A 14,615-nucleotide genomic window follows, 5' to 3' on the forward strand; every position below is an offset into this window, starting at 1 on the left:
AAGGTCTAGTGTGTAGGATTTTGTCGCACAGGAGGCAAAACCCTTCTGGTGGCCAGCGATGAGGAAGGAGGCCGGGAAGTAGAAGACAAGACGACTACTGCATAACCAGAACCAGTAACTGCAGCTCAGTAGGACCAGGTGTTGGCCAGACCGTAGACGGGGCCAACCCTGGCTCCAGATCACAGCCAGAGAAGGAATTCATATCCCTGAAGTTCAGGGTCGATACGTCCTGAACATTAATACAAATGAGACCCAAACATTACGGTAGGAAAGACCCACAATGGACCTTTTTCACAGCATCATTCATAACACCTGGGTGCTTTTTACTCGGGGAGAATAGTGGAGGATTTAATCTGTGACGTACAGGAGGCAGGTATTGTGTTTCCCAACCCTTCTCTATCTCTGCCTCTACACAATGATCCAATTACAAATTAACAGATCAATTGGCTCTGCAGCGATCGCTCGCCGGCTCCAGCCTGAGCTGCCGGGATCTTAAAAGTCTTGATTATGTGGAGTTTTTGTTCAGCTCTGCTCAGCAGAACCGTTTGTCTCTTTGCTCAGGAGGAAGTCTCACGCTGCAGGACCTGGTCGAGTATAAAGTCACAGTGAGCGACGCCTGGGTTGTTCCTCTGGGTGAGTACAAGATGCACATCCCTCCACCGCCTGCAGGGGGCATCATCCTCAACATCATCCTCAACATCATGAAAGGTTCCCGCAGAGCTGCTGCTCATCTGCTTTCAAATCGCATAATGGAGCTCATTGGTTGTGTTCATGTGTTGAACAAGTTTATACTTTCATTAGTTGTTCACCCGAACTATGAGACTGAATTATTCTGTGATGATGTGTTTCTTGTTAGGGAAACATCTAAAAGTTGTTTTTATTTGCAGGGTATCAGCTGAGTTCAGCCTCTATAAACGATGAAAATAAGACACTCACCTATCATCGATTTGTTGAAGCTTTAAGGTTTGCCCAAGGATTTAGGAAATACATCCGCGATCCAAAATTCACGCCAGCAGTAGAATGCCTTTATTGTCACTATACACATGTACAATGAGATTAAAAAGCCAACTCCAATAGCAGTGCAAAAACAGTGTAAAAAATTATAGAAAAAAAAAATACAATATAAACATATGACATAAAGTAAATCAATTAAGTTTCACAAAATGATCCAGTGAAAAACTGAACATATTTCCCTTTTTTTGCAGAATTTCTTTTATTTTAATGGATTATCAATAATCAAAATAGTTGACAACTGATCTATTAAACGACTTCTTGCAGCTTTACTTTATATACTGTTAGGAAGTTAAATCTATTACAAATCCATGATATTTTATTTGTTGATCATCTGTTTTTAATCTGCGAAGTAACGAGAAACCACAGTAATAGTTACCATATAGCTGAGTACACCAAAATCAGTATAGTAAATGTACTTGCTACTTACTATTCAGGATTTAATCCTGTCAGTTGTCAAGTAAGCTGAGATCCCTGATTCGCTAAAACCACTTTGGAAAGCAAAGGACTTCCCATGGAGAAACGGAGAAAGATAACAACGGAGCATTAGGGACTCTCCATCTGAATAACGCAATGCACAGAGTTTATAATAACCAAAAGCTGTATAATGATTGAAGTTGATTCTATATTACAAAATGAAATATGTAACAATGAAAGGAAACGTGATTATATGATTGTAACTGATTATTTGATAATTAATGAGTATAAATGCATAGTAGTAAGATAGAACTATGGAAAGTAAGGTCAAGAGAGGAAATCATGTTGAAGTGTTGAGTAACTAGATGAAAAGGCACCTATTGCAACCGGAAATGACTGGTGCTGAGAGAAAAGGGAAGTTGGAGCGCACACAAAGGACACACCATGTAAGGATGAGCACACATATACAAACACACTGAACAGAGAGTCACTGTTACAGTTCAGGCCGGTTATCCAGCACCAACCGCTGGCTCCTGGGTCTCAGTAACCGGCGGCTTCGCCCTGTTTCCTGCCATCGGACGCAGCGCTGATGCAGCAGCCGTCCTTCTCCACGGCGTTGACCACGTTGTAGAATGTTCTTTCCTGTTTATCTTCGTGTCCCAGAGCTTTCAGACCCTTGATTACATCCTGGGAGGCCAAAAGAAGAGAGGAGGAGGCTCAGATTGAACAAATATGATGCAGTTTCAGCAAATAAATGTTTGTTTTTTTGTTACCTGATCAAACTCTGCTTCAAACTCCACTGTATTATTAGCTAGGACATAAACAATGGGGGCGGCGATCGCCTCCTCCAGGCTCTTTCCAAACCAGAGGTGGTTCATGAGCGCCTGGAAGAGAAAGCAACGGCTGTTAGTCTGCAGCAATTTAATCCTATTGGCACTTAGTGTACGGCGGATACGTACGGAGGCGATCCCGGGCACGATCTTGCCTCTGCCGGCCCCTCCGATCACCAGCGTCTTGGACTGAGACTTCAGCACAGTGGGGGCCATGGAGGAGGAAGGCTTCTCCCCTAAAGACAACAACACAACATCAGTGACTGACGGGACGCTGAGAGAGAAAGTTATTATAAATATTTTACCTTCGTTCAAGAGCTGATAGTTAATGTTAAACTGTAATAAATGTTTGTTTCTGAGTCAAATTTTTGTCTTTTTGCATTGGAAAAGTAATCTCGTTTCAAGAAAATATATAAAACTTTGTCTTAATAAGATATTACAGCTCATATTGACTGGCTGATGGATTAGTTTTCAGATGTAGGTTGCATGTTAATGATTGCTATAGATTACCTCACTAGTTAGCTAGTGGTTTACGCTGTAGAAAAATGCTAACTAACTAGCTGACTAGCTTGCTAATTATTGATATAGATTAGCTTGTTAAGTGTTATATTCTATTAGAACAAGAATACCGTAAAACTTCCAATAAAAGCAGGGTCCCTAACAGACGCAGGTCTCTTTTAAAAGCCTGGTGTGGATACACGTTTTGACAAATAAACGCAGGTCTCCAATAGAGGCCTGGTCTGGATTTTATAGAAATTATCTCGATGTATAAAACCTCTTAAAACCCACCGGGTCGCCTGCTTGAGGGAGTTTTAAGTCGTTTTGATCTCCTACACAAATATAAATGTTTAAATTTCTGTCAATATGTACATAATGAACATCATTAGATCAGTTATAGATTCTCCACAATTCAATCTTTCACTATATTTTACGAAAACTATCAACAACAAAGTATAACGTTAATTCATTCTGACTTACCGGTAACACGGTAAACAAGAGAGATGGAAAAAAACCTCTGAAGCATCATAATCATCATGTTAGTTGTCAAATTTGCTGAACAAAACTCAAGAGAAGCAGAAGTTAGAGTTTAGTTTAGTTTTGTGCTAAAGGAATTAAAGGCCTGTCCCAAATAGAGGCCTGTCCCCAATAAAGACCTGTCCCCAATAAAGGCAGGGGCAGTTCAGTGATTTAAGCAAATAAATGCCCGGGCTATTATTAGAAGTTTTACGGGATATATCTTTGTCTTACAGCTAATATTGAGCTCGATTTAACCAGTTATAACAATGGTTTGCATCCAGTAAACCAAATAACGCTACAAGAGGAGAAATATGTACTTTTGAGGTGAACTGTCCCTTTACACTTTATCTTGAGAGGAACATGAATTTTATGGTAATTTAAATATATTTAACCCTTTATCAGATCAGCGATCCTTCCTGATTGATCATCAATATATATTTGACTGTTTTTACTCATATTAATTACCAGCAGAGATTCTATCGCCTGTTTTGCAGAAGTCGGCCAGCTGGTTGTTGAGGATGACTCCGGTGTTCGGAGAGAAGATCTTTGAGCCGAATCTGTGAATAAATATATAAACATTATACACTAACTGGAGTATTTTAACCCTTGTTCCCCAGTCTCTCATTAATCCATTCACACAGTGTTTGACTGACATGTGGTTGATGGTGCTGGTGACGGACACGGCCAACCCGTCCTTAATCAGCACAGACACATGTGTGGTTCCCAAGCTGTCCACGTACGGCGTGATGTTGTAATACTGCGGATCGTGAGTCTGGTTGCTGCTGATCTTCCCCCGCACGTAGTCGGCAAAACTGTCCTCTATGAATTTCTTGGCTATCTGTGAGAGAAATAAAGATCATTTAATAACATATAATATGAGTTTAATAATTACCACAAACTAAATTACAATTTTTTAAAAGAAAAACTACATTTAAAAATCCTGCTAATAATAATCCCATCTTTACTAAACTAACTGTAATCTGATTGATTGATTTTAAAAAACAGCCTCATCCTCTGAGTACAGTTAATTACTTTACTTACTTACTAAAAAATGTATGTATCCCTTGTGTACTGTTAAGAAGCCATTGGGGGCTTTATTGTGAAAAGCAAGGGTCATTCTGAGCTTCCTGTTAACATACAGTTACTCAATTGGGGCTTTTATTTTGAAAGAATTTAAGATACAATTACTTTCTGGGGATTTTATTTTGAAATTATATATATATATATATATAAGTATCCCTTGCCCTGTTAACAAGCCATTGGGAGCTTTATTTTGAAAAACAAGGGTCAATCTTTTATAAGATTTCTATATAGTTATTATTAATGTTCGGATTCCCCTTGAAATCAATGAAACGTGGTAGAAACAGTACCTATTTTGTCCACATGGGGCTCAAAGTGAAAGATCTTAATACTTATTAGGATCTAAATACTTTGGTTATTAGCCTTAAATACTGAAAATACGATAAAAATGCACATTTTTACAGAAACGTACTTCTGGCGACGTGAACTTTGGATCCCGGATGTGTGTCTTTAATCCGTTGGCGAACCTTAAAGCTTCGATATAACGATGATAGGTGAGGATCTTCTGATCGCCCTTCAGAGAGGCCGGATTCAGCTGATAACCTGCAAATAAAAACAGTTTTATATTTGTATGAAGACGTTTTCCTGTTTCCTGTAAGACATTAATTGTTTATATACTTCAAAACTCTAAAATCAGCCTCCCAGTTGGTAAAAGTCAGCAGTAATTAAAAAACTTCTCTCAGTTAATTTCTATAGTTTCTACCTGTTTTAAATTTAATTAAATTTGTGTGGGAATATTTTTATTTAAACTGCACTTGTTTACAAAAGCACACCAGGTCATATAACTAACAATTAACTCTATTTAATTGGGTAAAAACCCCTCGATACACAACGATCTCGCACAATTTGATTCTTACTTGTGCAACATTTCATAAATATCTCTTTAAATCTATTATTTTATATCAGTTTATAGTCTTATACAACCGTAAATAAAACAAAAATACCACCAGAAACTAAAATAATTTAAAAAACATGCGTACAAGTTGTTCATTCGTTTCATTAAAGAACAAACAACAACTAAAGAACGTAATAATTTCAGTTTTTTGTTTTAAAAATTAAAAAAAGAAGCTAGTTTCCTGAGTTTGTTTCCCACATTTAAAAACTAAAACGGTCGCTGCCTGAGCAGGAAACCTTTCATGATGTTGAGGATGAAGCTGAGGAGGATGCCCGATGCAGGCGGTGGAGGGATGTGCATCTGGTACTCTCCCAGAGGAACAACCAAGGCGTCGCTCACTGTGACATTATACTCGGCCAGGTCCTGCAGCGTGAGACTTCCTCCTGAGCAAAGAGACAAACGGTTCTGCTGAGCAGAGCTGAACAAAAACTCCACATAATCAAGACTTTTAATGGATCCCGGCAGCTCAGGCTGGAGCCGGCGAGCGATCGCTGCAGAGCCGATTGATCTGTTCGTTAGTAATTGGATCATTGTGCAGAGGCAGAGATAGAGAAGGGTTGGGAAACACATTACCTGCCTCCTGGACGTCACGGATTAAATCCTCCGCTATTCTCCCCGAGTAAAAAGCGTCCGCCCCGTCCTTCGCAATCGTCTCCAAAGTGTCGGCCAGTTTCTCAAACTTCACAGTGTCGCCGGTCTTCAGCAGGTTCCCGTCTTTATCTGAGTAAAACTTTCTACAGGACGCAAACACAGAACAAATTTTTATATTTATCTTGTATTCAGAGCAGCCATTAAGATCACATACTCAATTATATTGATCCACTATTTAACAATTTATACCAAAAACATTCACAAAAACTTTTATTTGTGTTTTTATATCAAAATCCAGTAATTTGTTCTTCCTGTAGAACAAAATGTGTCACCCTTCAATCAATCTTCAACTTTTAGGGACACAGAGCGAAGATTTATTAGTTAGCCTCAGTCTGTTAGCCTAACTGCAATGACGCAATGGTGGTGAAGACAACAACTCCCATAATCCCACTCTGCTTCACCGCCTCATCAAACGTAATCTTCTGTCGGACTCATTGTAACTCCTGTGGGAGTCGTTCCTACCGTAGTTCTTGGGTTTTGTTTACTTCAAAGATGTGTAGACCCTGCATTTTGGGGATAGGAAATCCTTCTCTGGCCAGTTTGATGGTCGGCTCGAAGAGTTTGGCCCACGGCAGCTTCCCATAAAGCCTGTGAGCTTCTTCATAGCCCCGAATTTCACCCGGGACCCCAATCCACTCACTTCCTGCAGACGGGTAGACAGGTGATGTATTTTTACTCAAGTTTGTTTCAAGCAAATGTATGTATCAATAAATATCTGTAGGGGATCTTTAAGTACAATTGATCCTTCATAAGCCCCGCCCCTTTTTGGAACCTCGGTCAACTTCCTCTTTACCTGTACTCGGATATGCTACGTGCTAAGCTAATCTATGTTGAAAAGACAACCACATTTTGAAGACGTTTAAAAGACGCAAGCGACAAATATAGTGACATCACTATATAACTAGCTCGCCAATATACATCAATTGTTAGTTAGCTAGTTACCTAGCATAAATGTTACAATTATTGTAGATTAGCAGATAGCTAACTAACTAGCCACATAACTAGCTAGCTAACACTAGATGTACATTAGCTGGCTGGTTAGCTAAAGTTCTGCTGACATTAGCTAACTTGAGATGTGGCTGTATATATGTTGTTTTTATTCTTTAAACATCTTGAAAATGTGGTTGTCTTTTTAACATAGATTAGCTTAGCATATAGCATATCGCTAGCTAACTAGCCAGCTAATTTATATTAATCATTAGCTAGTTAGAAAACATTTTAATTCTGATCTGTGGTCATGAAGTCTTTTGAGCGCCTTGTTCTTTCCCATCTGAAAGCCATAACGGACCCTCTCCTGGACCCCCTGCAGTTCGCCTACAGAGCCAACAGGTCTGTTTCTCCTCTGATCTTCTCCCCGTACACCAACAGCTGCACCTCCAGTCACCAGTCCGTCAGGCTCCTGAAGTTCGCGGATTACACCTCCCTCATTGGGCTCATCTCTAGTGGAGATGAATCCACCTACAGATGGGAGATTGACCATCTGGTGACCTGGTGCAGCCAGAACAACCTGGAGCTAAACGCTCTAGAAACAGTGGAGATGGTTGTGGACTTAAGGAAGAACCCAGCCCCACCCGCCCCCATCATCCTGTAGGACTTCCCAGTTGACTCTGTGGAGTCCTTCCTTGGTACCATTATCACCCAGGACCTCGAGTGGGAGCTGAACATCAGCTCCCTCTCTAAGAAAGCCCAGCAGAGGATGTACTTCCTGCAGCAGCTGGGAAAGTTCAACCTGCCAAAGACGATGATGGTGCACTTCTAAACCGCCATCATCGAGTCCATCCTTACCTCTTCTATCACCATCTGGTACGCTGCTGCCACTGCCAAGGACAAGGGCAGACTGCAGCGTATCATTCGTTCCGCTTAGAAGGTGATCGGCTGCAACCTGCCATCCCTCCAGGACCTGTACGTCTCTAGGACCAGGAAGCATGCAGGCAAGATTGTGGCTGACCCCTCCAACCCAGCCACAAACTCTTTGACCCTCTCCCCTCTGGCAGGAGGCTGCGGTCCATCAGGACCAAAACCTCTCGCCACAAAAACAGCTTCTTTCCTCTGCAGCCTCATTAACAAGGCCCGGACCCCCCACTGCACTGTCACTGACTCTTATACCCACCCAATATACATATGCATTACATTAATGCACTCCCATCTTCTGTACAGTTTTTTTTATCTTTTTCTTATCTTTATTTATTTATATTTTTAAAAAGTACTTTATTCTTGTGTGATTTTTTGTGTGATTGAATATTTTAAGCATCATTGCACCAAGATAAATTCCTCATATGTGTAAAAACCTACCTGGCAATAAATCTCATTCTTTTTTAACTTTTCAATGTAAATTTCTTTTGTTAAAATAACTTTATTACAGTGCACAAAACGTAGAATAAAAACAACTTATAATTAATTGATTATTAAACTGGAAATTATTATTAATTTTCTGTATTTGTTTAAGTGACAAACATAAAATCTTTACACTTTGGGATCATTAAGAATTATTTTGATGCATATTTGGGATTAAAATAATTAATAAACTGAATTATGAACTATAATTGAACAATCCTGAGTTATACAACATTATAATGTTTATATTTTTATATAAAGTCAACTTGAAGATAATGAGTCAATAGAACAAACTGGAATTAAGTTGCTTCAAAGTTTTTGAGTTGAATTAATGTGAATGAGAAGATTAATTTATGTTAACTTATTTATTTTATTAAGATGTTTTCAGGTTTTACAGTGAAATGTAATAATTGTTACTTTAATGGAACTAAAATTAAATAAAATGTATCTTTAGTGTTTTAATAAAGATATTTTACTTTATTCAGATATATAGGTTTAATAAGTTTGGATGGTTATATTTTTATTAAAGTTAAATTAACTGGATATAATTCGTACAATTCAACATATTTTATCCAAATGACCTCAACAAACGTTTGAGTTAATGAACTCGAGTTGAGCCAACTGATTGTATTTTATAGTGCAACAAGAATAGGAACAACAAGTGAAGCTCCTTCTGAGGAAAAGTGAACCAGTATCTGTTACCTGTCCTGCTGTCGTTGCAGGAACTCAGCAGGTCCGGTTTAAAGGTCCTGGGTACGGTCTCTCTGGAGTTGATGACTTTCACTTTACCTTTATTTTTAAAAAAGAGGAGATGTTGTCAGTGGTCTCAACAGCAGCAGGAAAACACAGGCTGGTTATTTCTGCTGTGTTGGGATGAATGTTACCAGAGCTGTCCATCACTGTGAATATGGACCCCCCACCGATGCCATTACTCTGTGGGTTTATCACGGAGGTGCACAGCAGTGCGGCGATGGCACCATCTACCGCTGAGCCGCCACTTTTAATGATGTCCCTGCAAGATTTCAAACCCACAACCATCAGTGCAGCTAATTTATGTTTCCGTTATGTTAGAGCAAACCACCAAGAACGGAAAAAGGCGTCTTGGTGCTTTGCATATACGCTGGTGTCAGTTTCCTTGTTTATATCCGCTCTATGGAGGAATTCTATTGGAATTTGGTTTCATGAGGCACATTTAATAGAGTTTAAGTTGTAGTTAGTTTTATATAAGCAGGTAATAACTTTTAGAATATGCAGCTTAAGCAAATCTCAAAGATATAAAGTGGTAAAGTAGAAAATGTGTCGTGCGTAAAGTGGAAACTGCGCACAACAGATATCAATGTCTGTGGAACAAAAGGTGTAAAAATGCCACTCACAGTCCAATCCGTGAACAGACCCCAGAGTCTGCGGCCACTGCAGCTTCGGAGAAAGTGCCAGGTGGACATCTGCTCACAATAACAACAATACACACAATCACAGCAATCACAGAGAGCAGGATCAGTGCGCAGCAACAGTACACCATCGCCTTTGACCTCGCCATGGCTGATTTTATCCAACACCTCCGCGAGGTGTCAAAGTTTCTTCTGACATTTCTCTTGTGCTATAACTTCACTGACTGACAGGCAGCTCAGGACCACATGAAAAGAGGGGCGGGCAGACTCCACCCTCCGCCGGGAACGCACAGAGAGAAAGAGAAAGCTTTGGCACAACTGTTGAGTCATGCCTTTCACCTTAAAAACCTCTGTAGACCCGCCTCTGTGGCACTTAACAAGGGTGGTGATGGGGGCTGTGAAACGGCCCAGAGGCTGATTTAATCACTTTTATCGAATATTTTTCTGAAAAAGCTTCAAAATGAAGATATTTGAAGTCATAAATGTTACATTATTGTGGCACAGCAGTAAATAACTGATCAGGATTATTTAAAATCAATACATTTTCTTTTGTTAAATTACAAGTTTCCATCTCATCACGGAGGTGCACAGCAGCGCGGCGATGGCGCCATCTACCGCTGAACCGCCACTTTTAATGATGTCCCTGCAAGATTTCAAACCCACAACCATCAGTGCAGCTAATTTATGTATCCGTTATGTTAGAGCAAACCACCAAGAACGGAAAAAGGCGTCTTGGTGCTTTGCATATACGCTGGTGTCAGTTTCCTTGTTTATATCCGCTCTATCGACGAATTCTATTGGAATTTGGTTCCATGAGGCACATTTAAAAGAGTTTAAGTTGTAGTTAGTTTTATATAAGCAGGTAATAACTTTTAGAGCATGCAGCTTAAGCAGATCTCAAAGATATAAAGTGGTAAAGTAGAAAATGTGTCGTGCGTAAAGTGGAAACTGCGCACAACAGATATCAATGTCTGTGGAACAAAAGATGTAAAAATGCCACTCACAGTCCAATCCGTGAACAGACCCCAGAGTCTGTGGCCACTGCAGCTTCGGAGAAAGTGCCAGGTGGACATCTGCTCACAGTAACAACTATATACACAATCACAGCAATCACAGAGAGCAGGATCAGTGCGCAGCAACAGTACACCATCGCCTTTGACCTCGCCATGGCTGATTTTATCCAACACCTCCGCGAGGTGTCAAAGTTTCTTCTGATCTTTCTCTTGTGCTATAACTTCACTGACTGACAGGCAGCACAGGACCACATGAAAAGAGGGGCGGGCACCGCTCAGCCAGACTCCACCCTCCGCAGGGAGCGCACAGAGAGAGGGAGAAAGCTTTGGCACAACTGTTGAGTCATGCCTTTCACCTTAAAAACCTCTGTAGACCCGCCTCTGTGGCACTTAACCAGGGTGGTGATGGGGGCTGTGAAACGGCCCAGAGGCTGATTTAATCACTTTTATCGAATATTTACTTGAAAAAGCCTCAAAATGAAGATATTTGAAGTCATAAATGTTACATTATTGTGGCACAGCAGTAAAGAACTGATCAGGATTATTTAAAATCAATACATTTTCTTTTGTTAAATTACAAGTTTCCACCCCATCGAAATCACTCCTCACTAGACAGAACCTTTATAAACCTTTATGATATCATTTGGTTGATATAGAATCGATTATTTGAAGTTAACAGGTTGTTTTGAGTCTTTATGAGAAAAGAGAGAAAAATGCCAGATTGTAGATACATTAATGACGTAAGTTAACGATCACCTAATTCATTATTAGTACTATTTATTTGACATTATTCAGATCTTTAAGATTTTCTCTTAATTATTCAATCTTATCTTATTTATTCTTATTTTTATACACACAAAAAGAAATCAATAAATTGTTTTATTTTGAAATATTTCCACCATACATTGTCTATAAATGTCTTTTCTATTTAACTTTAGGGTCCAGTGTTTAACATTTAGAAGGATTTACTGTCAGAAATATAATATAATATCATATAATATTCATAGGAATGTTTTTATTAGTTTATAATCACCTGAATATAAGAAAGAAATAAGAACTGACGTTTTTAATTTACAGACCAATAACAGTAATTTCTCCTTTCCTGTACTTAGATATGCTACATGCTCGGCTAATCTATGTTTGCTCCTGGGTCTCAGTAACCGGCGGCTTTGCCCTGTTTCCTGGCATCGGACCAGGCGCTGATGCAGACGCCGTCCATCTCCACGACGTTGACCACGCTGTAGAATCTTCCTGCAGGTTTATCTTTGTGTCCCAGAGCTTTCAGACCCTCGATTACATCCTGGGAGGCCAAAAGAAGAGAGAGGAGGAGGCTCAGATGCTGCTCCCCTAAAGACAACAACACAACAGCAGTGATTGTATCGTATTGACTGATTTGTATTGTTTGTATTTCCCAGTAGTTACCAGGAGAGAAGTTATCGACTCTCTGACAGAAGTCGGCCAGTCGGTTGTTGAGGAAGACTTCGGTGCTCAGAGATAAAATCCTTGAGGCAAATCTGTGAGGAAAATGCATCAAAAGAATCGAAACTAATCTGACGGCAAACTGGAGGAATAAAACATATATTATATAATATATATTAAAGCTGTTAGCTGAGCTTCAGGAGCAGGACCTATTCTACATATTCTACAACCAGAACAGAGACAAAGCCTTGAGCATGCTAAGCTAACACTCAATCTAGCTACTTCATCCATTCATTCACTCCAGGTGTCGGGATCTTTAGGATCAGCTGGCGCCTTCGGCACAGCACCCAGCTTTCCTCTACAGCTCTTGCAGAAGCAATTTCCTTCTTTACCGAACTCCAGTTTTCCCTCTCAACATGTTCTAGCCCCGACAGGCAGCCATTAACTTCATCCTGTCTACAGCCGATCCTCCCGTTCGTCATTCAAACTCATTCATCTCCCATCCTTCTCTATTTCCCACCAGTCTACGAAAACAGATCTCACACGGAAATCACTCAAATCTCACTCTCCTCATCATGCCTTCCCTCCGTCAAACGTCTTATCAGTTTCCCACAGCACACCGACAGGATATGGATGACTACATTAACCACGCCATAGGCCTCATCAAACTGGCCTGGAAAAGGGTCGTGGCTCTCAAAAGTGGACACCATCAGTGCTTTCAAGGTTCTCCCCATCCACCCTGAACTCTGGCAATTTTTTGGCGTCAGTCTCATCTTCTGTTGCAAAAGTAACCCAAAACTCTTTGACACCCTGTCAGAAGACCTCTGCTGGATCCGGTCTCACCATAACCATTCAATAAAACTCACGACACAGGCTTCACTCCCAATTTCCTTCTTGCGCTGCACAAAACAGAAACTATAAGCCTTTAACTCCCACTTGCTATCAATCGCGTCTTCTATCTCCCTGGACAGTCCAAGTCCTGTCAAACTCCACCTCTAGCTCCACCTTCTCGCCAACTGTAATGGAATCACCTTCTTCTACGACGAGCAACTGACTCACCCACACTACATCAATCTGTAAACTGACGCTGCTCCTTCTTTCGTTTTTTTGAGGATTTCTACAACGGAAGATGGTTTGCAGCTGAATGACCATCTGAACTTGCGAGTGAAAGCAAAGTCACTTCCTCTGCTCTCTTCGAAATCTACCCGATAATAGCCGCAGTTCCAACCTCGCATTTGTAGAAATAATAAACAAAGGTTGCTCCAACGCCTCATCCACAAGGCCATTCACGCAATGCCAGCTTTGGCACTTACCAATACGTCATTCCCAACGCCATCACTGACTCGCTTTCTGATTTCTCTTTCCAGAAGTTCAGAAGCTTGGTCCTCCACCACGCAGACACCCTCACAACTCCGGTTTCTTCTTCTTAGACACTGAGGTTTTACATGTAAGCCTGCCCTAATTACCCTGAATGTCAACTCTCAGTACTCCATCGTCAAAGAGCAGCACCCTCAACCCGTTCATATTACTGCTCAGCTTGGAAGAGTTTCACTTCCATGAGCCGTTTAAAGGGTCTGAGCCTTTGCCTGTGGGTATTACCCTGCCAGGTTCAGAAGAGGACTGTTTAAGCTGGTGGCGAGGAGACACACCTAGCTTCTAACTGCCTTCATCAAAACGCCTACCCTGCTCACTCTAGTGCAGCACCTGACCGAATAGCCCTAGAGTCAAGTAACACACTAGTCACGTTCGTTAACGGTAGCTCTCCTCTTATTGATCTGTGCACTTGGTGGTTGCTAGGATTATTTTTAGTGGCTTGGACAGTAAGCCCCAAGGGTCTGTTTAATTTATTTGGCTAGGGTAACCTGTTAAAACCTTCAAGTTGTTGAACACATAATAATTATAATAATTACGACCTGATGAGATATCATAAATCCAATGTTCACAATCTATTCTTTAACTGCAGATGTTATATTTTATTGCAAGATTCAGCAAGGGCTAGCATACAGCATAAATTGACTCAAAATTGTGTACGGCCAATACAGTTCTTCCTTGCCTGCCGTACTGTTGGTTGCTGTTGAAACTCCCGACTTTGTCCAAAGTCCGCAAAGTCTCTGACCAGTGCAGTCTCTGCTGGCAGGGTGAAAAAAAGAGTGATCCTTGGAAATCAATTGGAAACCTAAGGCCGGGTGGAAATGGTTAATCCTCCTCTGCTCGACACTCTCGTTTCGGCTTTAGGTTGTTGGACTTCTCTTTCTGCGATGTTGAGCTTGTTCGTTGCTCCGATGTGGTCGATCGATCAGCGTCTTGAACCCGAGAGCCGGCCGAGGACTAACCCTGATCTTCCTTGTGCAGCACCTTTTATCCCCATTGTCTCCTAGGGTGTTGTTCGGTTCGTACCTAGTACTTCCTGTTTTGCTCCTCACAAGATGTGTCCTGCTGAACAGTAAGATGAACGGGTTGAGGGTGCTGCTCTTTGACGATGGAGTACTGAGAGTTGACATTCAGGGTAATTAGGGCAGGCTTACATGTAGAACCTCAGTGTCTAATAAGAAGAAACCGG

The 14,615-nt window shown here is 40.8% G+C and overlaps 1 protein-coding gene across 3 annotated transcripts; it reads right to left on the minus strand.

Annotated features, from left to right (window-relative positions):
* Positions 1–1,003: 1,003 nt before the first annotated feature.
* Positions 1,004–10,884, minus strand: LOC127376341 (glutathione hydrolase 5 proenzyme-like). Of its 3 annotated transcripts, XM_051423134.1 has the most exons (14): positions 10,628–10,884; positions 9,609–9,677; positions 9,120–9,247; positions 8,938–9,024; positions 6,364–6,544; positions 5,824–5,984; positions 5,487–5,633; positions 4,768–4,898; positions 3,929–4,113; positions 3,741–3,832; positions 2,388–2,494; positions 2,202–2,312; positions 1,954–2,115; positions 1,004–1,852 (listed from the first exon to the last, which is right to left on the minus strand). In XM_051423134.1, exons 1-13 carry the CDS (start codon positions 10,789–10,791, stop codon positions 1,969–1,971), a joined length of 1,710 nt encoding a protein of 569 aa, XP_051279094.1. In that variant the 5' UTR covers positions 10,792–10,884; the 3' UTR covers positions 1,004–1,852; positions 1,954–1,968. The 3 variants fall into 3 exon arrangements, with proteins under 3 accessions (XP_051279094.1, XP_051279093.1, XP_051279095.1); XM_051423133.1 differs by having other exon boundaries at positions 1,004–2,115; XM_051423135.1 differs by lacking the exon at positions 9,609–9,677 and having other exon boundaries at positions 1,004–2,115; positions 10,628–10,883.
* Positions 10,885–14,615: the final 3,731 nt, after the last annotated feature.

The sequence above is a fragment of the Dicentrarchus labrax genome, unplaced genomic scaffold (genome assembly GCF_905237075.1).
Source record: "Dicentrarchus labrax unplaced genomic scaffold, dlabrax2021, whole genome shotgun sequence".
Taxonomy (NCBI): domain Eukaryota; kingdom Metazoa; phylum Chordata; class Actinopteri; family Moronidae; genus Dicentrarchus; species Dicentrarchus labrax.